At 45.7% G+C, this 26,270-nt stretch overlaps 1 protein-coding gene across 1 annotated transcript in view; it reads left to right on the plus strand.

Moving 5' to 3' along the window:
- csmd1 (CUB and Sushi multiple domains 1) overlaps positions 1-26,270 on the plus strand; it is a 501,649-nt gene that overhangs the window by 239,558 nt on the left and 235,821 nt on the right. Inside the window, exons 30-31 of the mRNA XM_033020497.1 lie at positions 6,673-6,882; positions 16,639-16,827. Coding sequence (XP_032876388.1) covers positions 6,673-6,882; positions 16,639-16,827 — 399 coding nt within the window. The remainder of the gene's footprint in view (positions 1-6,672; positions 6,883-16,638; positions 16,828-26,270) is intronic.

The raw sequence follows: 26,270 nt of genomic DNA on the forward strand, positions 1-26,270 counted from the left end.
TAACCTGTGCCGGATGAAGAGATTTAAATAGTCACCTGGTGGATGAACCCTTTTTTGCAACAATCCTAATCTCCCTTCTATTGATCAACTGCTTGTGATTTCTCTTACGCAGCAGAATACAGTCATTGGAGGTAGCCAAAAAAAGCTGGATTAACTCAGCGGACCAGGCAGCATCATTGGAGAGAAGGTGTAGGTGACGTGCCTTTAGTGACATGCATTTAGCATTGGCTGACACCAAAGTAAAACTCTTCCTGCATCTTTCAATCTACCTTGTTGCAGCCCTGACACTTTTTTAAATCTGCACTTTCACTGTTGCTGTAACATTTTATTCTTCACTCTATTTATTTTCTCTTTATGCACTACTTGATCTCCCCATATATGATATGGTTTGGGCAGGTGAATGGTGGGCCTCTGGGGAGTGTTGTAGAGGAGAGGGATCTAAGAGTGCAGGTACATATTTCCTTGAAAGTGGCGTCAAAGGTAGATAGGGTGGGCAAAGAGGCTTTCAGAACTGTTGACCCTCTTACCTCTATAGGATATCAACTAACGTGTCGAACAAAACACTCTAAACCAAGGTTTTGTACAACTTAATCTTTATTAACACTCGTGTTTAAGAAGGAACTGCAGTTGCTGGAAAATCAAAGGTAGACAAAACTGCTGGAGAAACTCAACGGGTGAGGCAGCATCTATGGAGCGAAGGACATAGACAGCGTTTCGGGTCAAGACCCTTCTTCAGACTGAACACTCAAGTCACTTATACATGCATGCAAACCATTGACTGCTAATAACTTCTCATTTACTTCACTAGTTCCACTTATCACTTCTTGAACAAAATCACAAAACTCATGACATGAACTCCGATATTATCCGTATGAATGAAGTGGACAGAATCACTCTGTTGGTAGGGGGTAGTCGTCTCTGAGCTTCGAACTCAGGTTCCTCCTTCTTGCCATGGATGTCGTTGCCGATATCTCAGACCATCCTGTTATGCTCATTTTTACCTCAACGTTCAAAAGGAAGCCTTTGTTCTAACCCATTGCTCTCATGATTATGAAATCAATCATTTCAAGTTGTCACTCCTCCCAGGGCTGAATAAACAAAATGCATCTTTGTTCCTTATCAGGCTAGAGAATTCTTAATTATGTTGCCTGTTCATATCTCCTCATCATACAGTTCCTTTGCAAAATGACAATTCCCAGACACCTGATCTTCTCAAGGCCAGATGCCTAGCCATGAAGTTACCTTCAACTCTGTTCCCATCACGTGACTATTTTCACTGTGCTTCTTTGTTCTGCTGGTCCCAGCATTTCTCTCTATCTCTCTAGCTGGTAGCATACTCCCATAGCCTGTCGGGATACTTGACATCCAGTCTTTGCCCTTCATCAGGCAGAGTGTTGAGTATAGAAGTTGGGAGGTTATATTGCAGTTATATAAGACGTTGGTGAAACCACATTTAAAGTATTGTGTTCAGTTTTGGCCACCATGTCATAGGAATGTGTCAAGCTGGAAAGGGTGCAGAGAAGATTTACAAGGATGTTGCCAGGACTCGAGGGCCTGAACTATAGGGACAGATTGAGCTGGCTAGGACTCTATTCCTTGCAGGAGGATGAGGGGTGATCTTATAGATGTGTACAAAATTATGAGGGGAATAGATTGGGTAATTGCACAGAATATTTTGCCTAGAGTAAGGGAATCAAGAACCAGAGGACATAGGTTTAGGTAAAGGGAATAAGATTTAATAGAAACCCAAGGGGTAACCTTTCTCCACAAAGTGTGGTGGGTGTATTGAATTCGCTGTCAGAGGAGGTAGTTGAGGCAGGTACTATCACAACATTTTGAAACATTTGGACAAGTACATGGATAGGATAGGTTTAGAGGAATATGGGCCAAATGCAGACAGGTGGGACTAGTGTAGAAGGGGCATGTTGATCGGTGTGGGCAAGTTGGGACGAAAGGCCTGTTTCCACGCTGTATAACTTGCCTGCCTAGTGTGCCAAAGTTTTTCATTGTATCTCGGAACACTTGACAAAAATAAACCAACGCCAATACCAATATATATTTTTTCCTGGCGGCATTATGATTAGCTATCAAAATGTGTGTTCATTTGTCCATCATCGCATCAGTGACTGGAGTACTTTATTGAAGGAAGGTGACGAGTGTGTGTATTGTTGTGAGGTGGGGTTGATATTTAGTGAAAGGTGGAGATACAGCATGGAAACAGGCCCTTCAAGGCACATTTATTAATCCCCAAGGGCCAAAATCACCTTTCTTGAGAAAAGGAAGAAGTAGCAGGATATCTGCCAACATTCTTGCTCGTAATCCCAAAACAGCTTAGAATGGTTTTGTTTAATAATTTCAGTGGAGAAATGAAAGTGGGCTTTTAAGATAAGTTCCTTTACAATATCCTATCCACTTGAATGATAAAAATACATTACATGACCTCAATGTTGGTGGGTCAGAGGCAATTGACGTTGAATATGTGAAGGATTTGATTCAACAATCTCTGCAATCACAAGCATGACTTCATAACACAAGATAGTTGATTAAATAAAAGCACCATGGTGGATACTTAATCCCTGATGAGGAATATGCACTGCCGTGAAAAGTTCTGCTGAATAAATGCAGGCAGGATATATCTTCTGGACGGTTATAATTTAAATAAAACGGTCTCTTTGTGAGCGCATTGAAGTACAACTTCTCATGAAGTACGTATCATGTCTGAAAAAAATGTAATTCCGCCTTGTCTAGTTTGGAGATACAGCGTGGAAACAGGCCCTTCAGCCCATCGAATCCACGTCGACCAATGATCACACATTCACACTAGTTCTATGTCCTAGGTCTCCTCCATTGTCAGAGTGAGGCTAAAGGCAAATTGGAGGAACAGCATCTCACTTTTCGCTTGGGCAGCTTACAGTCCATGAATTAATATTGATTTCTCTCACTTCAGTTACCCCGGCATTCCCTCTCTCTCTATCCCTCCCCCACCCTAGTTTCACTAGCTTCTCATCTTCACCCTACAAACAGCTAACAATGGCTTGTTTCCTTTATCATCGTTACTTTTTTGCATATCTTTCATTCATTGTTCTTTATCTCTCCACATCACCGTCTATATCTCTCCTTTCCCTTATCCCTAACCAGTCTGAAGAAGGGGCTTGATCCGAAACGTCACCCATTCCTTCCCACCAGGGATGCTGCCTGTCCCACTGAGTTACTCCAGCTTATGGTGTCTATCTTCTAGTTCTATGTTATCCCAGCTTCACATCCTAAATTGACAATCGGGTTAATTTACAGAAGGCAATTAACCTACAAACCTGCACGTCTTTGGAGTGTGGGAGGAAACCGGAGCACCTGGAGAAAGCCCACGGGGTGACAATACAATACAATACAATACAATACAATATACAATACAATACAATTTATTTGTCATTTGGACCCCTTGAGGTCCAAACGAAATGACGTTTACAGGGAGAACATGCAAATTCCATACAGACAGCACCTGTAGTCAGGATCGAACCTGAGCACTGTAAGGCAGCAACTCTACTGCTTCGGCACCATGGTGCCCACTCTTCTATGGGTGATGCCACTTTGCTATGCAGCCACAACATAATTTCAGCCACACGACCTTGGAGCACTCTTGATTTTGATTGTTCCACTGTTGTACCTACAGCTACCTCAACCCAGAGCTCTGGAATTCCTACCCTTAACCTCTCCATTTCTCTAGTGTGAACTGCTGCACTAACTACCACACTCAAAAATCAAAATATCTCCATGATCCTTGGTGTCAAATTCTGTTTGGTGACATGTTTCTTTGGTTTGGTTTTAGCGCACAACTGTAAACCGTGATCAGAATACACTGCCACATCTGGAATTGGAAAGCTTAACGTCTAGTTTAATATAACATAGAAACGCAGCCCATGTGAAATAAAAATATCTTGGTTTCCCCACTCAATCTGTTTGCAATCACCTCTGAGCATTATTCATTCATCGCTGGTGCGCCAGGGAGGCAAAGTGTGTTTGTTCTCTGCTCTGAAGATTACCAGGATTGTTTGCTGAAATTCAAACTGATATCAATTGATTTTCAAATTCAGCGCCTCCCATGGAGAAATTATACTCTGCCCGCTGAGGGGAAAGAGCACAGCGCCAGAGCATGCGTCATTTATCTCAGCCAGTGGGTGTTTTCACATTAAAACCTGGTCAAATATTGATGAGGCAGGTTTCCCTCTCTTTTATTGCATATCCCCTATCATTTGATGCAAACGGTAGTTAATCACATGGAATGATTAAGGGCTCTGAGTTTAACCCTCCCTAAAGGGTCCTGCGAAGGGATAAAATACCCAGAATCGCAAAGCTATTCCACACATTGTAGAAACAAGTGATAGTAGATGTTAGGGTGTCACAGTGGCACAGCAGTGGAGTTGCTAGCCTTGCAGCGCCAGAGACCCGGGATCGATGCCGACTACGGGTGCTGTCTGTACGGAGTTTGTACATGTTCTCCCTGTGACCGTGTGGGTTTTCAGTCCGTGTGGACTGTGCAGCCCCAAAACCAGGTTCTGCTGAGAACCTGTGAAGAAGGTTAGATGTAAGTAAAGGATAAATTTCCGCCTGATCATGTTTCACAAACAACAGTTTTTATTCCATTTCTTGTTCTCTGGTAAATTAGTTCTTGGTTTCTGAACTGTATGGAAAAGAATGCTTAGTAGTGTCTGTTAACCCACATTAACTTCAGACTGAATCTTTTGAGTCAAGTGAGTAGAATGCTAAATAGATCAGACACCTGTATCGTGTTCCATGTCAGGCAATGTCCTCTGGTTAATCGGCTGCGGAAAATGTCACAGGGAGATTTCTGCCATGATGTCAGATATTTGAAGGCAATGTGATGAACCATTCTAACCTTGAGCTAATGTTGGATCCATTCAGTGTCTGTTCTTTATACTTTTAGAGATGCAGTGTAGAAACAGGCCCTTCAGTCCACCGAGTCCACGCCATCACCCCATACGCCAACACAATGCAAGAGTTAGGGGAAGAGTCAAGTCAAGAGTGTTTTATTGTCATATGTCGCAGAGAGAACAATGAAATTCTTACTTGCAGCAGCACAACAGAATAGGTGATCATAGTACACTGTAAAGAGTATAATAAATAAGAAAAAAAAAGTTCAGTGTGTGCGTGTATATGCACACGCATATGTGTATATGCACACGCACACACGTATACACATACAAAAACAATCAATCAATAATCGTGCAAAAGAACAAAACCAATGTCCCCAAGTCTATGTAGTTCAGAGCTTATTTGGGGGTTGGAGTGTTTAACAGCCTGATGGCTGTAGGGAAGAAGCTGCTCCTGAACCTGGACGTTACAGTTTTCTGTCTCCTGTACCTTCTTCCCGATGAGTGGGTCTCTGATGATGCTGGCTGCCTTTTTGAGGCAGCGACTCCTGTAGTTTTTCACAGTACATTCAATGCATCTGAGGTTCAGATTGAACTATGATGGCAGTTACCAGTAATAAAATAAAAGGAAATCGCTATTCATATCACATTATGATTCCTTGACCCATAAGTGTCTTCACTGTTTACGTTTAAGGTCATCATGCTTCAGATTTCTCAGCTGGAGTTTAGAAGGATGAGGGGACACCTCATTGAAACATACCGAACAGTGAAAGGCCTGGATAGAGTTAATGTGGAGAGGATGTTTCCACTAGTGGGAGAGTCCTGGACCAGAGGGCACAGCCTCAGAATACCTTTAGGAAGGTGATGGGGAGGAATTTATTTTCTCAGAGGGTGGTGAATCTGTGGAATTCTTTGCCACAGAAGGCTGTGGAGGCCGTCATTGCTATTTTTAAGGTAGAGATAGATAGATTCTGGATTAGTACAGATGTCAGGGATTATGGGGAGAAGGCAGGAGAATGGGTTAGGAGGGAGAGGTAGATCGGCCATGATTGAATGGCGTAGACATTTAGGGCCGAATGGCCTAATTCTCCTCCTATCACTTACATAGAAACATAGAAAATAGGTGCAGGAGGAGGCCATTCGGCCCTTCGAGCCAGCATTCATTGTGATCATGGCTGATCGTCCCCAATCAATAACCCGTGCCTGCCTTTTCCCTATATCCCTTGATGTCACTAGCCCCTAGAGCTCTATCTAACTCTCTATTAAATCCATCCAGTGATTTGGCCTCCACTGCCCTCTACGGCAGGGAATTCCACAAATTCACAACTCTCAGGGTGAAAAAGTTTTTTCTCACCTCGGTCTTAAATGGCCTCCCCTTTATTCTATGGGCATGAATTTGACAACAACGTCAAGGAATGTTTTCAAGCACTTTCTGCTAATTGTCAGAGATGTCATTCGTAGTCAGGATCAAACCCGGGTTTCTGGCGCTGTGTGTTAGACCCCCTGTTGTATTTTCTTTTCGGTGTAATTTTGTGTAATGATGTTGGATGTCCCCTGTGAATCTGGCTGGGATGACTCCAACTCTCTTAGGGTGCTGATGAGTGGCTGGACATCACCCCAGGGTGCTGATGGGTGACCTACACCACGCCAGGGTGCTGATAACTCTCAAAAGTACACAGCATGAACTGATGGCCAAGTGGCCCTGCAATACTGATCATTGTTTGATTCCTTTCTCCTTTAATTGTGGCCCGATGTTGCACTAAATGAGCCGTTTCCATCAACACAGGTGCAGAGATTCAGTTTCTGAATTTTTCAACCGAAGCCAACCATGACTTTGTGGAGATTCGGAACGGAGCGGGTTACACCAGTTCCCTGATCGGCCAGTTCAGCGGAGCAGATCTCCCACCGGCCCTGCTCAGCACCACGCACAACACCGTCATCCATTTCTACAGTGACCATTCAGAGAACAAACAAGGCTTCAAGCTCGTCTACCAAGGTACGATCCACAACCGTCCAAATCTTGTTCAGAAAACAATGACCAGGGCTGGGAAGTATTAATTTTTCAAAATGGATTTCAAGAGTCCAGAGTGTTTTATTGTCATATGTCCCAAAACATGAACAAGGAAATTCTTACGTGCAGCAGCACAGCAGATGAATGTATGCTGTTATTGATAGGGGACGATCAGCCATGAACACAATGAATGGCGGTGCTGGCTCGAAGGGCCGAATGGCCTCCTCCTGCACCTATTTTCTATGTTTCTAACAACAAAAAACCAGCAGGACAGGCAGCATGTCTGGAGAGAAGGGATGGGTGACGTTTCCCATCGAGACCCTTCATCAGTCTCGACCCGAAACGTCACCCAAATCTTCTCAGCAGAGATACTCCCTGCCCCGCTGAGTTACTCCAGCCCGCCTGTACATCTTTGTGTATACTAAAATAAAACAGTGTATATACACACACTCACACGTACAGTATACACACATAGACTTTGAGAGGCTCGCCTTCATCAAATCAGCCTTGAGAGTCAATAAAGGCAATACAATTACCCGCTGGAGTCTTTGTGCACTAACACACTGTTAATCAACCTGTTAATTGCTGCGGAATCTTTTACTATTTGCCATTGGTGGTGTGAGAGGGGAGGAGCAGCATGTTCAGTCTTTGCTTTCCTGCAGGAGACTTATTTGGAAATATTTTGCAGATGATACGAAGATAGCTGGAGGGGCAGGTTGTGTAGAGAAAGCAAGATCCCTGCAGAAGGACTTGGACAGGTCGGTAGAGTGGCAGATGGAATACAGCATAGCGAAGAGTGGAGTCATGCATTTTCGTAGTAGGAGTAAAGGCGTAAACTATTTTCTAAATGGGTAGAGATTCCAGAAATCGGAGGTGAAAAGGGATTTGGGAGTGCTGGTGCTGGATTCCCAAAAAGTTAATCTGCAAGTTGAATCGGTAGTAAGGAAGGCAAATGCAATGCTAGCATTTATTTCAAGAGGACAAGAATACAAAAACAGGTGATGTAATGCTGAGGCTTTATAGGTCGCTGGTCAGACCGCATTTGGACTATTGTGGGCAATTTTGGGCCCCATATCTGAGGAAGGATGTGCTGGTGCTGAAGAAGGTCCAGAGGAGGTTTACAAGAATTATCCCAGGAATGAGTGGGTTAACATATGATGAGCGTTTGATGGCACTGGCCTGTACTCGCTGGAGTTTAGAAGGATGAAGGGACACCACATTGAAACTTACTGAACAGTGAAAGGCTTGGATGGAATGGATGTAGAGAGGATATTTCCACTAGTGGAAGAATCTCAGACAAGAGGTCATAGCCTCAGAATTACAGGGCGTTCCTTTATGAAGGAGATGAGGAGGAATTTGTCCAGCCAGAGGGTGGTGAATCTGTTAAATTCATTGCTACAGATGTCTGTGGAGGCCGTCAATGGTTTTTTTTAAGGCAGCGATAGAAAGATTCTTGATTAGTAAGGGTGTCAGGGGTTATGGGGAGAAGGCAGGAGAATGGGGCTAAAAGATAGATCAGCCATGATTGAATGGCAGAGTAGACTTGATGGGCCGAATGGCCTAATTCAGCTTCTATCACATGAACTTACGAATAGTTTAAATTAAGAAGGAATACGAGTTTAACAATCAAGAATGATTTGCGAGTAGTATGTTATTAAAGCAAGAGTAGCTGACACTTTAACTGTATTAATCTTGTCTCATACACTACACAGCTTACAAAAAAATATTGGTCTTTCTACCTTGAAAGACTTCGGATAATTTAGACTATCTGTAACAGAATGGTAGTGATGTTGATGATTTATGCTACCAGGAAACCATTGTGATGAAAGCAGGGAACGAGAATAGATAGTAAAGGCAGACAATTATGTTTTGAATTGTCCCACTAAATCTAGTAGATAGATGTGTGACCAAACTCATCAATCAGAGGAAAGGAGTAGGTGATGCCAAAACCTTGCACCAACAGGAATTTTCCATGAATGTCAAAATAGGTGCAAGCCATTTAACCCTCAAACCTGTCCTGACGTTCAATTATATCATTATATTAGACACAAAATGTTGGAGTAATGGACCTGTCCCATTAGGCGACTTTATAGGCGACTGCAGGAGACTATGCGGTCGCCACATGATCGGCACATGTTCGCGGGTGGTTGCCGGGGAGTCGCCTTCAAGGCCATGAGGAGTTCCCACATTCTGGGAACTAGTTGCGGCCTCATTATGGTCGCCGCAAATATTTCAACATGTTGAAAAATTAGCGGCGACTATAATGAAGCCGCCATGGAGAGTAGCGAGAATTCCCCAGCCGTAGGTGGGTCGCCAGGAGGTCCTAGTGGGTTGCCAGAAGGTCGAAGGTTCTCGAAGTTTCTTGTAGGTTGTAGCCGGTGCTGACCGGTGAATTTCATTGGCTCATCGGGAACAAAAAACGTAAACAGTAGTTTTCAGAACCAAGGATAACTGACCGATAATGTTAAATGTCTGCCGAGCTTCACAGCTGTGTATCTCTGTTTTCTTAAAGTTGGCTCCACTCCTTCTCCCCCCTTCTCTCCCCTTCTCCCCATTTTTACCGTACACTAGCCGTCTTAATTACAGCGCCAACCTTCCTGTTCATCGCGGTGTGTGTCTGTATCACCTTGGTTTTGCACCGTGTGAATTTCACTCAGACAGCGCTCCCCCCGCTTGCCCCGTCCCCCGCCTGCATAACGGGCTGGTGAAGGAAGCGATGTGTGTTGTCTGTTCCACTCTGACAGTCGCCTGAAAAATCGCCTAAGTGGGACAGGCCCATTACTCAGCGGGTCAGGCAGCGTTTCTGGAGAAAAGGTTACTCCAGCATTTTGTGTCTACCTTTGGTGTGAACCTGCATCTGCAGTTCTTTCCTATATAGTATATATATCATGACATTATAACATTTGTAACATGGCTCCTCTTCTCCGGTGTACAGAACAATCCGGAAAGAGGCCATTCATCCCTTTTGGTCAGAGTAGCACTTTTAGAGGATTATAGAGTAAGACTCATTAGACCGTTCCCTTTCTTTTTACCACTGTAATTGTTTACTTCCTCAAACGTTTATTTAATTGCATTTTACCTCACCATTTATGTACTCGTTTGCACTCAAGATGCAGCTAATAATTCATGTTCATTTGTGATAGGAGCAAAATTAGGCCATTCAGCCCATCAAGTCTACTCCACCATTCAATCAAGGCTGATCTATCTCTCCCTCCTAACTCCTGCCTTCTCCCCATAACCTCTGACACCCTTACTAATCAATAATCTATGTATCTTTGCCTTAAAAATATCCATTGACAGCCTCCACAGCCTTCTGTGGCAAAGAATTCCACAGATTGACCACGCTCTGACGAAAGAAATTAACCTTCCTCTGCTTCCTAAAGGAACATCCTTTAATTCTTAGGCTATGGCCTCTGGTCCTACACTATCCCACTAACAGAATCACCCTCTCCACATCCACTCTATCCAGGCCTTTCACTATTCGGTAAATTTCTATGAGGTCTCTATGAGGTCATCCTTCTAAACTCCAGTGAGTTGAGGCCCAGTTCCATCAATCGCTCGTCATATGTTAACCCACTCATTCCTGGGATCATTCTCATAAACCTCCTTTGGACCCTCTCCAGAGCCAGCACATCCTTCCTCAGATATGGGGCCCACAATTTCAGAGTTAACCACACTGCTTCATTCTGCACCTTCCAAACATTATGTTATATTTGTTCCAGTTCACGAGTGAAGGTAGATTCAAGATAATAAGAACAATGGTCTTCTTTCATCCTTTCAGTCTAACAGACAACTGTATAGGATAAGTTGAGAGGAACATGAGGTATACGCAGTTAGGTGGGACTCATGTAGATGGGGTATCTTGGTATGCTTGGGCAAGTTGGGCCGAAGGGCCTTTTTCCATGCTCGATAATTCTGTGTCTTTCTTACTCTGTTTTCCTTGGCCCATATCGTTTACTAATTATTACCAACATCCTAGCTACTCTCCCCCCTCACCTGTATCCACCTATCACTTGCCAGACTTTGTCCCATCGTCACTTCTCTTCCAACAATCTCTTGCCCCTTTTGCAATCAGTCTGAAGAAGGGTCCCGACCCGAAACATCGACTGTGGAATTCATTGCCAGAGAGGGCTGTGGAGGCAGTCAATGGATATTTGTAAGGCAGAGATTGACAGTTTCTTGATTAGTACATGTGTCAGTGTTTATGAGGAGAAGGCAGGAAAATGGGGTTGAGGGAAAGATGTATCAACCATGATTGAATGGTGAAATAGTCTTGATGGGCTGAATGGCCTAATTCTGCTTGTTCCCTGGCATTAATACCATACACCTTAATTCCGACAACAGTCTTTCCACCTGAAACAGTCCTTGAAAATCAAAGTACCAAACATAAAAAAAACATTAGTACATTTTCCAGAGAGAATACCTTGCAAGCTGTCCTCAGACATGAATATATTTTAATTTGATGTTACTTAATGCAGCTACGGTATCGCCTAGAGTGGTTTTCTCACAGGTTAGAATGACTTTTCATTTGGAGATGGGAATGAAAAGCCTCAATGTAACTAATTGGCATTTACAAGCACGCCACTTGAGTGAAGTCGAGCACCATGAATATCTGTCTCACGGCGAGACTCTATTGTGTCTGAGCTCCCCCTATGCTCATGAGAGGAATAGACGCACAGAGCCTCTTGCCCAGAGTAGGTTAATCGAGGACCAGAGGACATACTGTGGGTTTAAGGTGAAGGGGAAAAGATTTAATAGGAATCTGAGGTGTAACGTGATCACACCAAGGGTGGTGGGAGTATGGAACAAGCTGCCAGAAGAGGTAGTTGAGGCTGGGACTATCCAGGTACATGGATAGGACAGGTTGGGAGGGACATGGACCAAACGCAGGCAGGTAGGACTAGTATAGCTGGGACATGTTGGTTGGTGTTGGGAAGTTGGGCCGAAGGGCCTGTTTCCACATGGTATCACTCTATGACTAAGTGCGGCAGCCTCAATCAGTAATATGTATGTTTAATATTCTTTTGAGTTTTGAATACTTCCAGAACAAAAGATTGTCTTAAAATGCCACAGTACCCAGCCTTTGATATCTCCACAGCAGTGAATTATTGAGAAGGAAAGCTTTCTGGAGCACAAATACTTCCAGAAAATATATTTCAGCTTCCTGAAGTTTTGATTTAGATGCGGGAGATGAGATCATTGCGGAAGGTGCTGGTTAGTGTCACCCACGTTAAAATCAATGACACCCACTCACTGGCTGGTTTGCGCTGAAGGAAATGTAACACGCTATCTTTCTATACTTTCTTTCCCTATTCTCGTATTGAAGCTGTTCTCTTTCAGGGAGGAGTTTTTCCATAATCTTCTGATTTTTTTTTTCAAATATTAATGGGCCTGTTCCACTCAGGCGACTTTTTAGGCGACTGCAGGAGACTATGCAGTCTCCTGCAGTCCACGGGTGGTTGCCTGAGAGTCGCCTTCATGGTCGTGAGGAGTTCCTGCATTCTGGGAACTAGTCACGGCCTCATTATGGTCGCCACAAATGTTTCAACATGTTGAAAAATTAACGGCGACTAGAATGAAGCCGCCATGGAGAGTAGGTGGGTCGCCAGGAGGTCTTAGTGGTCCTCGTGGGTTGCCAGGAGGTCGAAGGTTCTCATAGGTTCTCGTAGGTTGTAGCCGGAGCTGACCGGTGAATTTCATTGGCTCATTGCGAAAGAAAACGTAAGCAGTAGTTTTCAGAACTAAGGATAACCGAGCAGTAATTTTAATTTTAATGTATCTCTGGCTTCTTAAATGTTGTCTCCACTCCTTCTCCCCCCTTCTCCCTCCTCTCTCCCCCTTCTGCCCCCTCTCCCCCCCTCTTATAAAGGATTTACAGTACACTGTGCTTTTTAGCTTCTTAATTACAGTGCCATCCTTCCTGTTCATCGCGGTGTGTGTCTGTATCACCTTGGCTTTGCACCGTGTGAATTTCACTCAGACAACGCTCCCCCCGCTTGCCCTGTCCCCTGCCTGCATAACGGGCTGGTGAAGGAAGTGATTAGCGTGTGTGTGTTCCACTCTGACAGTCGCTGTTCCAGTTGCCGGTTTTTCAGGCGACTGCCGGCAACTTCACAGTCGCCTGAAAAATTGCCAAAGTGGGACAGGCTCATAAGGATTTCACGGTTCATCAGATTCATGTCAGAGATTTGGGAATTGAAGGTCGAGTTGGGGAAACAGCAAGGGTTCTGTTATAGCAAGTAATCAAAGGGAGAATTGAATGTCCTGTAACTGCACCTTGCTTTGTTGGAGAAAATAAGTCAGCATAAACATCTTGTTTTAAAGTTCCCTTCTCTCTAGTTTTCTTGGCACCCCCATCAATTGTACAGAATTTTAGGATGAGGGCCGGGGACCCAGAATAGTGAAAGGCCTGGATAGATTAGATTATTAGTTTAGTTTAGTTCAGAAATACAGAACGGAAACAAGCCCACCAACTCCGCACCGACCAGCGATCCCCATGCACTAGCACTATGCTACACACATACACTTCTACACACTGGAGACAATTTTCAGAAACCAATTGATCTACAAACCTGTATGTCTTTGGAGTGTGGGGGAAAACTGGAGCACCCAGAGAAAACCTATGTGGTCACAGGGAGAACGTACTAACTACATACATGCAGCTGTGGATGTGGAGAGGATATTTCCACAAGGGCCTGTTTCCAGGCTGTCTGACTCTATGAGGAAAGAACAGGAGGATTTGAATGAAATGAAAAACCCAAGGGAGGGAAGTGGTCTGGGAAGTGGGGGAATAACAAAGAAATATGGGGGATGGAAGATGAGCATGCCGAGGAGGGGAAAAGAGCAGAATGACGAGGGTGATATGAGATGGGGGGGAGAAAGGTGTGCACACCTGGGTGAAGGTGGTGGAGTAAGGCAGGGGAAAGATAGGGGGTGGGGGAGAAAGGGGGTTATTTCTGCTGACTGGTTAACACGCAACAAAAGGTTTTTACTGTACTTCGGTACATATGACAATAAACTAAACTAAAATTTGAAATTGGAGAATACAACATTCATACTTTTGGGTTGTGAGTTACCGAAGTGGAATATGAGGTGGGTTTTACCCAGGGTAAGGGAATCTACAAATAGCGGGCATAGATTTAAGGCAAAGGAGCAGAACAAGGACAGAAAGTTCCGTCTGAGAATGGGAAGAGGAGTTAAAATGGTTAGCAATTAGGAGATCGAACAGGGCTTGGCGGACAGAGAGCATGTGTGTGTGCCAGCAACATCTTCACTCCTGCCATTGGCAGAGGTTCACTTGCACCTCTTGCAACCTCATCTACTGTATCCGCTGTACCAGGCAGAAACATTTGTACATCAGCGAGACCAAGCGCAGGCTCACCGATCGTTTCGCTGAACACCTCGGCTCAGTCCCTCTTAACCTACCTGATCTCCCGGTTGCTCAGCACTTTAACTCCCCCTCCTATTCCCACACTGACCTTTCTGTCCAGGGCCCCCTCCATTGTTAGAGTGAGGCTCAGCACAAATTGGAGGAACAGCACCTCATATTTCGCTTGGGTAGCTTACACCCCAGCGGTATGAACATTGACCTCTCTAACTTCAAATAGCCCTTGCTTTTCCTCTTTCCATCTGCTCCCCTTTCCCAGTTCTCCGACCAGTCTTACTGCCTCCGACTACATTCTATCCCTGTCCCGCCCACTCCCCTGACATCAGTTTGAAGAAGGCTCTCGGCCCGAAATATCACCCATTCCTTCTCTCCAGAGATGTTGCCTGTCCCACTGAGTTACTCTAGCATTTTGTGTCTACCTTCGATTGGAACCATCATCTGCAGATCTTTCCAATACACACATACATACATATTCTGTTGTGCTGCTGCAAATAAGAATGGCATTGTTCAGTTTGGGTTATATGACAATAAAACACTCTTGACAATAGTCTAATAGTATTTGTACGATGGTACAATGGGACTTTATTTGTCACATATACCGAGGTACAGTGAAATTCATTTTTGTATTCTGTTCAGTACAGGTATCGCTATACATAAGTGTAAATATGCTCCTAAAGCTTACCCCCACCCCCCACGCCCCCTTAGTCTAGTTCAGTAAAAGACTGAGTCAAGCACTGGACCAACTAATCTTTATTTTTTAGTACGAACAACAAATTCCCCTCTACGATACCTAAACCACTGCGGGTTCGATCCTTGTCTCTGCCTGACCAAGCCCTTCAGCCTCGTGCAAGCAGACACTGCCCAAAAGGTCACAAAGTCCCAAGCACCCTTCCAGAAGATCGACACCGATCTAAATGGAGGCTACCTTTTATAGGTCAACGAACATTGAGTGGCCGAACTGCATAGGGGTGGTTCCCCTTACAAACCAATCATACATATTAATTTCATCAGAATATTATTGACAGTTCCCCAACTCAATTACAAATAGTCCCAAACAATGTTTTGTATAAAAGCTTCTGGAAAGTTTAACTGAATAATGCAACATTTACCCTGGAATACAATCAATTCAGCCAGGGCTTCACACTTTGGCCAATCAACAAACAGCAGGGTAACTGCCTTGCAACATTATTTACATTATTTACAATCCCTTTACAGTAATCCAATCAAACTCATGCATTTACAATACTTTAGAGTTTCTCTGCAAGATTCTCATACATATTAACAATTGCAAAGATACTTTGACCTTCCTTATCTGATGTACTGATCTAGACTTCCCGGCACCAGCTAGCAGCCTGTGACTTCTTACACAGAAAGAGGCTAGCAGGCCTTGTAAATGCATGCATCCTCTGCTTTATTTAGGCTCTATTTTGACCAGGATTTACATAAGCACTTAGATACATGTTAGATGAGCATCTCAGATACAGTGCAAATGTATAGCAGTAGTACACTGAGACACTGTGTACAGAGTTGCCAGTTAGGCGCCATTTTCAGTCCCAGTTGTTGTATGTGGAGGGTTCTTGACCTGACCATGAAGTCCCATTGTCCTGGCGGTGTTGCAGGCGCAGGCCACGTCTGGTCCACGTGCTCAGTCTTTTGGAGCAACGCAGGTCCAGCCGAGCCCAGGCAGCTGCAGGATCTCCAGTGGTCCGCTCCACCGTCGAGGCCATGCACTCCCTCCCGCTGTCAGTCTGCTGACCAGCCCTCCGTCCGAATCCTTCCACACTGGGAGGGCGAACCGTGCCTTCTGAACGAGTTCCCAGACATGAACTTTTGTACCCAATGGCTCTCTATCACCCAACCATCGCACAACCATCACACAAAACCAACCTCCCTCCCATTGACTCCATCCACACCTCACACTGCCTCGGCAAGGCCACCAGCAACCACTCTCTCTTCTCCCCTCTCTTATCAGGCAAAAAGTATAGGTGTGAAAATGCACACCTCCAGATTCAGGGACAGTTTTTTCCCAGCTGTTATCGGGCAACTGAACCATCCGACCAACAATTGGAGAGCAGTCCTGAACTACTATGTACCTCAGTGGAGACCCTCGGACTATCTTTGATCGGACTTTACTGACTTTATCTTGCGTTAAATGTTATTCATGGTATTTCCTTTGCATGTATCTGTACACTGTGGATGGCTCGATCGTAATCATGTGTAGTCTTTGCACTGTTTGGTTTGCACGCAATGAAAGCTTTTCACTGTACCTCGGTGCAAGTGACAATAAACTAATGACTATGACAAATTATCTCCTTGGCATGCAATATTAATTATCTGATTATGCTTTCTTGTAGCTTACGAACTTCAAAGCTGTCCTGATCCAACTCCTTTTCAAAACGGCTTCATCATCAATTCTGGTTATAGTGTTGGACAATCTATATCATTTGAATGCTACCCTGGATACCTGCTGATTGGACTACGTGTCCTTACATGCCATCACGGAGTCAATAGGAACTGGAACCATCCATTCCCAACATGTGAAGGTACTTCCTTGATTTGTTCTCTTTTCTTTTTGCATTCTTTGCACCATTTTCTTTCTTGTTCCTGGGCCTCTACTCTCCCCATGGGAACTACTCCAAGAAAAGAAGGCAGTGTTAACATGTTTCAAGAGTGCTTGTGCTTTTAGGTCCTTGTGTGTATTAATGTCTAATATTGTGCAAAACGGTACAGCCTGATTTGTCTTTCAAGTCTCCCTCAGAATAAGCTTGTGTTGTCCACTTTAATGGTTCTCTGAATAAGTGTCCCGACCCAAAACGTCACCTACTCCTTTTCTCCGGAGATGTTTCCTGACGTGCTGAGTTACTCCAGCGTTTTGTATCTATCTTTGAAGTTTCTCAGACTCCATTGAGGAATCATGATTTTCATGTGACTGTTCTCAGTATAGCATTTGACATCAGTCATCCTTCACTGCCCCCAACAGTGCAGAGAAGCTGGCTATGAACACAGGTACACAATCTACTTCTCAAACACTCACTGCTCTTCAGTAAGAGACCCAGTGGGAATACACTGATAGACCCATGCCCTTTCAAACCAATACAGGTCCACTACTGATGTTCTGGCAACTAGTGGTCCAGCACCTCCTTTAGTCCAGAGAGCACACTTGAAGTCTCCCCCCAAATGCCCCCCCAAAAATGTGGGGCCTAGGCTGTGTGAGGCGGCCGAACTCAACCTCATTTGGACTTCTGCAGCCGATCGGCGGGTCGACTTTGACCCCTGTGGCCGGGGCTCTGGAACCGGGCTGGAATCTGGGTCGCAGATAGCAGATTCGCTCTCAGCCGACTTCCGCAGGCGAATTTGCGGGCCGATATCTCGGTGCCTCTGCAGCCTTGGCGGACAGTTCTGGTACCGTTGGACTCCTCTTGGAGACCGGGACCACTGTTGCTCCGGCAGAACGGACAGTCCAGAAAGGCTCTGAATCCAAGGGTGCCAGAAACTTGGTGGTGGACCTGTAACAGTGAAATTTATGCTTTGAATTAAAATCCAAGTGAACATTCTGCATGCATTAATCCCCAGGGAAAAGGCTAATGATTTCAAGCTTAATTAAATTTGCATCCCATGCCTTCTTTGCAAAGACAATTCCAATGATAAAGGAAGTATTTTTTCCAAGTGAAAAGCTAAAAGGATATTTGAATTGCATGGAATGTGGACGCAGCCCAGACCATGACGCAAATCAACCTCCTTTCTATTACATTAACATTAAGTGGCTTTCACTCCAACCGAGGCTGAGTGGTGCCATCTGCATTGTGCAGTGTTGCTCAAGGGTAAGCTGGGCGGATGAACAGACCTCTCCCAACAAGAAAGATACAACAGAAATGTAAAACATAAAACATCCACCACAGTGGGACCAGCACTTCCCGCTGTGATGACAGGCACAAAAGTTCAGTCAGTCTTCCTCGTTCTGTGGACCTGTGGTCGGAGCCCTAAACCCTCCGCAGTCGCAGCTATGGACGGCCCGATGTACAGGCCCTCTCGCTGGGATGATGGAAACACCAATGGCGGGACGGATCGAAACACCCCGCGGCTCGGAATTCCCGAATCGGCCGCTTCCTACCGGAGACCGCGGCTTCCCGATGCCAAGTCCACAGGCCCAGCGGTCGGAGCACCTCTCCAGTCGATCCTCGGTGAAGGTCGCAGGCAGCTCCACGATGGTAAAGTCCGTGCATCGCCCGCGGGTGGAAGCTCCACGATGTTAGAGCAGGTCGCCGCGGTCGGAGCTCCACGATGTTGAAGTCCATGCTGCGCCTGCTGCTGAATGAAGCTCTAGGCTCTGGGCCGGTCTCCAGTTGGAAAGGCCGAACCAATCCAGTTGATAGGCCGCGAATGGGGGCGAAAATGCGACATGGAGAAAAGTCGTATCTCCGCCGAGGTAGGTGACTGGAAAGGGTTTCCCCCGTTCCCCCGCCAGCGCCTCCGGCATAAGACCCACCGAGAGACACTAATACGTACATTAGAGGACACACGAAAATAACAAAAAGTGGAAAGAAACACACAAACTGCTGGCGGGGCTGCCACGTGCGGTGCCATCTTTGGAAGTGCTGTCCATTAACTCAATTTACACTTCATGTTGCCTCGGCAAGGCATAATCAAGGACGAGTTTCACCCCGGTCACTCCCTCTTCTCCCCTTTACCATCAGGCAAGAGGAGCAGAAGTGTGTAAACGCACACTCCAGATTCAGCAACAGTTTATTCCTAGCTGTTATCAGGCAACTGAACTATCCTCTCACCAACTAGAGAGCAGTGCTGACCTACCACCTACCTCCATTTTCTTATTTTTCCTTACACGTTCTGCTATTTTATTCAATCTGCTTTTATTTCTGCGTCTGGGAACTTTTAATTGACCATATTTAATTTCCTGACTTGATCAGTCTTTCCTTGTTTATTTCAGAACCTTTATACTTTATGTAGTTATGGAGAATCTGATTGACTACCCCATTGAAAATATTTAGAAACATAGAAACATAGAAAATAGGTGCAGGAGTAGGCCATTCGGCCCTTCGAGCCTGCACCGCCATTCAATATGATCATGGCTGATCATCCAACTCAGTATCCTGTACCTGCCTTCTCTCCATACCCCCTGATCCCTTTAGCCACAAGGGCCACATCTAACTCCCTCTTAAATATAGCCAATGAACTGGCCTCAACTACCTTCTGTGGCAGAGAGTTCCAGAGATTCACCACTCTCTGTGTGAAAAATGTTTTTCTCATCTCGGTCCTAAAGGATTTCCCCTTTATCCTTAAACTGTGACCCCTTGTCCTGGACTTCCCCAACATCGGGAACAATCTTCCTGCATCTAACCTGTCCAACCTCTTAAGAATTTTGTAAGTTTCTATAAGATCCAATTAGAAACTTACAAAATCTTAATTGGACTTTACTGGACTTAACTTGCACTAAACATTATCCCCTTTAACTGTACCCCATAAATTGCTTGATTGTAATCATGTACTAGACTAAGTGGGACCCGTTGGGTCCCTGTCACATGGGAGGCCTGGACCCCCAACGCAACCCGCTCCCCCAACACAATATTCCACCACTCAGAACACAATATCCCCCCCATCAAATCTACCCCTCCCTGTCCCCCTCTCCCCTCCTCTATCCCACCTTGCCCATCACCCCGGACCGCTCCTACCTCCTCCCGACCCCACTGCACTCCACCACCCCTTTACTCCACTCCCTCCCTCTCTTCCCCCCCCCCTCCCCCCCCCCCGTTCTGTGGGCCGGGCAGCGGTGCTTCCTCTCTCCGTGAAACACTCCTTTGCATTAGGGCCGCTCCCGGTGTCCGCACCCACGGGCTGGAGCCGCTGGAGTGCTGCCCGTCCCAGGACCCGCAGTGTCCTTCGACAGCAGGTAGACTGCGAGGCTCAGCGCTGCCCTCCCCTCCATCTTCCTCCTCCCCATTCCCCTCATTCTCCTCCCCTCATTCGTAGTGTAGAGCCAGGGCCTGGAACTCGGCCCGGTTCTCGTACTCGGCCCGGCCCTGGCTGAAAGTGGCCAAAGCACTCGCGGACCTGGGCCTCGACGGAGCCGGACTCGCTGTGCCGGGAGCGGGGTGAGGGTGGCGGGCGGCCGAGCCAGAGTTGCCCGCAGAGCAGGAAGAGGAGGCTGTGCTGCAGCATGGCGGTGCCCGGGCGGTCCCCGAGGCAGTGGTACACCTTGACCCAAGCCCCGGGCTTGGGCATAACTCCAGCCCTCAGCTCGGCCGCTGCCTGGGCTCCACTCCAGGCCCCGACTTCATCTCCGGGCTCGGTCCTGACCCCGGACCCAGGCTTGTCCTTGGTTCCAGCCCAGGCCCAGTTCCCAGGGCTCGGCCTGCAGCTTCAGCTTCAGCCCAGGCCCAGTCCCCAGGGCTCGGCCTGCAGCTTCAGCCCCGGCCCAGTCCCCAGGGCTCGGCCTGCAGCTTCAGCCCAGGCCCAGTCCCCAGGGCTCGGCCTGCAGCTTCAGCCCAGGCCCAGTCCCCAGGGCTCGGCCTGCAGCTTCAGCCCAGGCCCAGTCCCCAGGGCTTGGCCCGCGGCACCACCACCCTCCCCACCAGGTCCTGCGCGGATGCAGCTCCTCGGGCGGCGCCACTCCTTCACCTGGGCGACTTTCAGCCGATTGACAGCAGACGCAGCCAATCAGTGCGGCGATGGTGCCAGGAAGGGGTGTTGCTGTCTGACTGACAGGAGAGGAGACCAATCTGCATGGCAGCGACTGACAGCGATCTGCGCATGCGCGCTTTTTACAATTTATAAACAATAAATTTTACAATATACCATTGATCGGAACTAAACGTGTTGCACTCGCAGCACAGGAGAACGATGAGTAACCTAGGTTGAACAAAAAACAGATTCCCAGCAATGAGGAGAAGCTCTCCAAGATTGGCAAGCAAAGGATGAAAACTGCCACAGCTGGGCTTAACTGGTGCATTAAAACCTCATTCTGCATGTATCTCATTGCACATAGTTGTTCTTGGCAATGCAAGTGTTCAATGCTTACCCTTAAGTGCCCTTGAGGCTGTTTTGTTTGGCATTTTAATAGAATAAGCAATGTTAAAGTCGATAGAGCTATTCAATAAATATTGATCCAGTTATGAATATAGTTCTCCGTGATTTCACCTTCATTTCCTATGCAAACTCCCCAGATCATTGTGTCATGTCTAGTATCCTGCTCCTTTGCTTAAGGGTATTTTCCGACCAAGGATACAAAAGGCTGCCGTGGCAAAATCCACTTCACCTGAGGATAATTATCATGGGCCGGCACAATGGCACGGCGGTAGAGTTGATACCTTACAGCGCCAGAGAACCGAGTTCGATCCTGACTACGGGTGCTGTCTGTACTGAGTTTGTATGTTCTCCCTGTGACCACGTGTATTTTCCCCGGGTGCACCAGTTTGTTCCCACACTCCAAAGATTTATAAGTCTGTAGGTTAAGTTAGCTTCAATTAAAAAAAAACGCAAATTGGTGCTGGTGTGTAGGATGGTGCTCGTGTATGGGGTGGTCGCTGGTCAGCCGAAAGGACTGTTTCCATGCTGTATCTCTAAACTAAACTAAACTAAACAAATGGGAGAGGGTAGAAACAAAGCAAGTGATCTTCATGCCAAATGTTGCTTTATGTAGTGTGTTCATTCAGAGAAAAGTCAGGGTAGGGGAGGGGGGAGGAAGCAATATTTGACCTGGTGAGTGGGAGGGAGGTTGATATAACATGCTGCACAGAGGGTGAGGCAGAGGTCTATTATGTGCAAAGAGGGTCATAAAGTGCTGGAGTAACTCAGCGGGTCAGGCAGTATCTCTGGAGAAAATGGGTAGGTAATGATTCGGACCGGGTGGGCCACACTGTATCTCTAACCTAAACAAAATTAAACATGAGCAAGGTCAAATTGAGAAGTGAAAGAGGAAAAGAGAGTCTCAAAAATCAAGGTCCACTGGTGCTACAGCATGCATGCCCCTATCATTGGTATGGAAGAAGCTTGTGGAAATGTTTAAGCTGGATGCTATCCAAATTGGTCAAATCAGCCACTTTCATCCACTTTGCAAGTCTGTCGGCTGGATGTCATGCTATGCTCAAGAATGAGAGATATACATCAACAGTTTACAATGTCTTCCCCGAGTACTTGGTTTAGTTGAGTTTAGAGATACAGCTCGGAAACAGGCCCGTTGGCCCACTAAGTCCACACCGACTAGTGATCCCTGTACACTAACACTGTCCTACACACAAGGGACAATTTACAACATTGCAAAACCAATTAACCAACAAACCTGAACATCTTAAGATGAGCACCCGGAGAAAGTCCACACATAACAGGGAGAATGTACAAATTCTATACAGACAGAACCAGTGGTCTGGATTGAACTCGGGTCTCTGCCGTTGTGGTGCAGCAATTCTGCCGCTGCGCCACCGTGCCGCTCTGTTAGTACTGTTCAGTTATGTAATGTATTCATACATATTCATGTATATGTTAATGAGTTGGTGTTCAATATAAGCAGGGATTGTTGGGGAATAAATCTCTCGTGATCCAGGCAACCAGCGTGTAAGTTGGTATTTATTCTGCCGTCCAGAATATAACAAAATTGGCGACGAGGATGGGATAGAGTTTGCGAACTCATCCTTTAAATACAGTGCAGGGCTGTTTTGCAACATGCAGTATTGTTTAACATTTTAAACAGTAAATACGGAGTTGTGTCGCAGTTGTTTGCGAGCTGGACACGATAGGCCACAGATCCTTCTAGGCAGGGGCCTGCAGTTTAAAAGAGCAGCTGGACAAATCGTCGAGAGTTTGTCAGGCTATCTCTATGTTGTGTCTACGTGGCAAGATGCTGTCCTTGGGATTGTATAAGATTTTTTTTTGTTGAATTCCTCAAGCTGACTAGCCTTTGTAGAGCTAAGTTTTAGGTGAATTGTTACATCAGAACAGACAGGAAATCGGGCTTTTTGAACGGACTTAAAAAAAAAAGAGAACGACACGATGGCAGTATCCACGGGCTACATTGGAAACCTTGGCACTTTTGACAAGAGTAAAGAGCAGTTCAGCTCCTATATGGAGAGAGCAAACATGTTTTTCACGGCAAACAACATAATGGAGATTAGTGGTGAAGGAGAGATAGTGACTGAAACAAATAAGGTCGTTTGTGAACGCATGAAAGCGATTCTGCTCACGGAGATCGGTCCTGAAGTGTACGGCACACTCGTGAATCTCCTTGCGCCCATAAAAACAAAAGACGTGCCATTCAATGACATTATGAAGAAGTTGGAGGAGCACTTCAACCCAAAGCCCATGGAAATTGCAGAAAGCTATAAGTTTGGCACTAGAAACCAGAAGCAGAATGAGACAATCACTGAGTACATTATTGCCTTGAAAAACTTAACTTTGCTTTGTAACTTTGGAACCTTTCTCGGATGAGCACTGCGCGACAGATTTGTTTGTGGTCTAGTGGATGAATGAATTCAGTCCAAACTGATGAACACTCCAGATCTTACAATCGAGAAACCATGCAAGATTGCTACCACAATGGAGATGGCATCAAAGAATGCTCGCGAGTTTCGTCCACCACGAACTGCAGTGGCCGTTTACAGTCACTATGGCCAAAACAAGAGGCGTTAAACCAAAACCAAAGTATGGCGGGGAGCCGAGTTCAGCCAGTTGTTGTCGTTGCAACGGTAATCACTCATCCCAATTTTGTCAGTTCAAAATGGCCAAGTGCTATAACTGCCAGAAGAAAGGCCATATCGCCTCAGCATGTTGGGCCAAGCTTAAAGCAGGAAACCAACAATCTGCGGGAAACAAGCAACAACACCAGAAAGGAGTTCACAACTTGGAGATGAACCCAGATAGAAATGAACTTGGGTTGTACACCATTAATGCAACCAACATTGATAAGTCTACAACCAGCCAAGGCAAGGACTTTCGAACTAAACTATTGATAAATGAACAGTTAATTGATATGTGTATTGACACGGCAGCAGATTGTTCGGTCATGAGCAAAGACCTGTACGAAACAAAGTTCCCACAGACTCCATTGTTTGAGAGTAAGGTCAAGCTGAGAACCTACTCGGGCGAAGTATTGGAGACATGTGGACAAATGAACTGTAAAGTTCAGCATAATGGCCAATCAGTAACACTGCCCATCATTGTGGCCAGCTACAGAAATAAACCAACCCTTCTTGGAAAGGATTGGCTGAGTGGAATAGAGTTAGACTGGAAGAACATTTTCAGCATCGATTTGTCCAAATCACTTCTTGAAAACGTCATAAGCAAACATGCAAACATTTTTGCTGACAGTTACACTAAATAACAGGGTACTCTGCACACATTTGACTCAAGCAAGATGTGAGACCTGTGTATTGATGACCATATGCACTAAAGCAACAAGTGGAGGAAGGACTTGACAGGTTAGAGCAGAATGGAGTACTCGTGAAGACAGATCAGAGTAACTGGGCAACGCCAATTGTGGCCGTACCCAAGGCCGACAAAACTGTTCGACTATGTGGTGACTACAAAGTCACAATCAACCAAGCCATTGATGATGAATAATATCCGTTACCAACCTCGCAAGATCTGTACGCAGAACTTAGCGGAGCAAGAGTCTTCACTAAACTGGATTTGTCTCACGCTTACTCCCAACTCAATGTCGTCAAGGAAAGTCAGCAGTACTTGACTATCAACACAAATAAGATCTTGCATTCATATACAAAGCTGCCCTATGGTGTGAAATCCTCCCCGAAAATGTTCCAGTCTGTCATGGACAAAATGTTACAAGGCATTCCGCACTGTGTGTGCAACCAGGATGACCTACTGATATTCACAGAGGGCATGGTAGAACATCTGGAAATCCTCGAGCAAGTTCTCACACGACTGAACTGCCACAATGTCAAACTGCGACAAAGTAAATGTGCATTTGCACAGTCAGAGGTGGTCTACCTTGGACTCAAAGTAGATGCCAATTGACTTTGCCCTGTGAAGGCGAAAGTTGAAGCAATAGTGAATGCTCCAAAACCCAACAATGTGTCAGAGGTACGATCATTCCTTGGGATGGTGCGGTTCTATGCACGATTCCTTCCAGATTTAGCAACTGTGCTAAAGCCACTACATCATCTGCTACAAAAAGATGTGAAATAGATGTGGGGAAAGGAACAGCAACGTGCATATGACATCTGCAAGGAAAACTTGACAAGTGACAAACTCCTTGTTCACTACAATACGACACGCAAGATGAAACTTGCTTGTGATGCTTCAAGTTATGGTGTAGGTGCAGTGATCTCCCACATAATGAATGACGGACAGGAAAAGCCGATTGCTTTTGCATCCCGCACCCGGTCATCGAGTGAACGCAAATATGCACAGATAGAAAAGGAAGCACTCAGCATCGTGTTCAGAATCAAGAAATTCCATCAGTTTCTTCTCGGCAGACCATTCACCCTAGTGACTGATCACAAGCCACTACTAGTGATACTTGGTCCCAAGTCAGCTATACCTTCCATAGTGGTATCAATGATGCAGCTCTGGGCAATTTTGCTGTCCCAATATGACTACAAGGTTGAATACAGAAGCTCCAAGTGCAACGCAGTTGCAGATATGTTGTCCCGGTTGCCCTTCTGACGTGGGAAGTGCGAACTCAATCTACACACTGCAAGTTGTAGATGAAGAGTTTCCAGTGACTGCAACAGAAATTGAAGCAGAAACAGAGAAAGATACTGTGCTGAAGAGGGTCTATGAACAGACTTTGAACGGATGGACTGAAATCGACAGTGGATTGAACTCAGAGCTGAAGCCTTTCCATAATCAAAACCAAGAATTATCATGTGAGCAGGGATGCATTAAGTGTGGCTACAGAGTGGTTGTACTAGAGTCTTTGAGAAACAAAATTGTGAATGAACTTCATGCCGAACATCCTGGCATAGTAAGCATGAAGTCAATTGCCAGACGTTTTGTGTATCGGCCTGGTATTGATAGT

Source organism: Amblyraja radiata, chromosome 5 (assembly GCF_010909765.2).
Source record: "Amblyraja radiata isolate CabotCenter1 chromosome 5, sAmbRad1.1.pri, whole genome shotgun sequence".
Lineage (NCBI taxonomy): Eukaryota > Metazoa > Chordata > Chondrichthyes > Rajiformes > Rajidae > Amblyraja > Amblyraja radiata.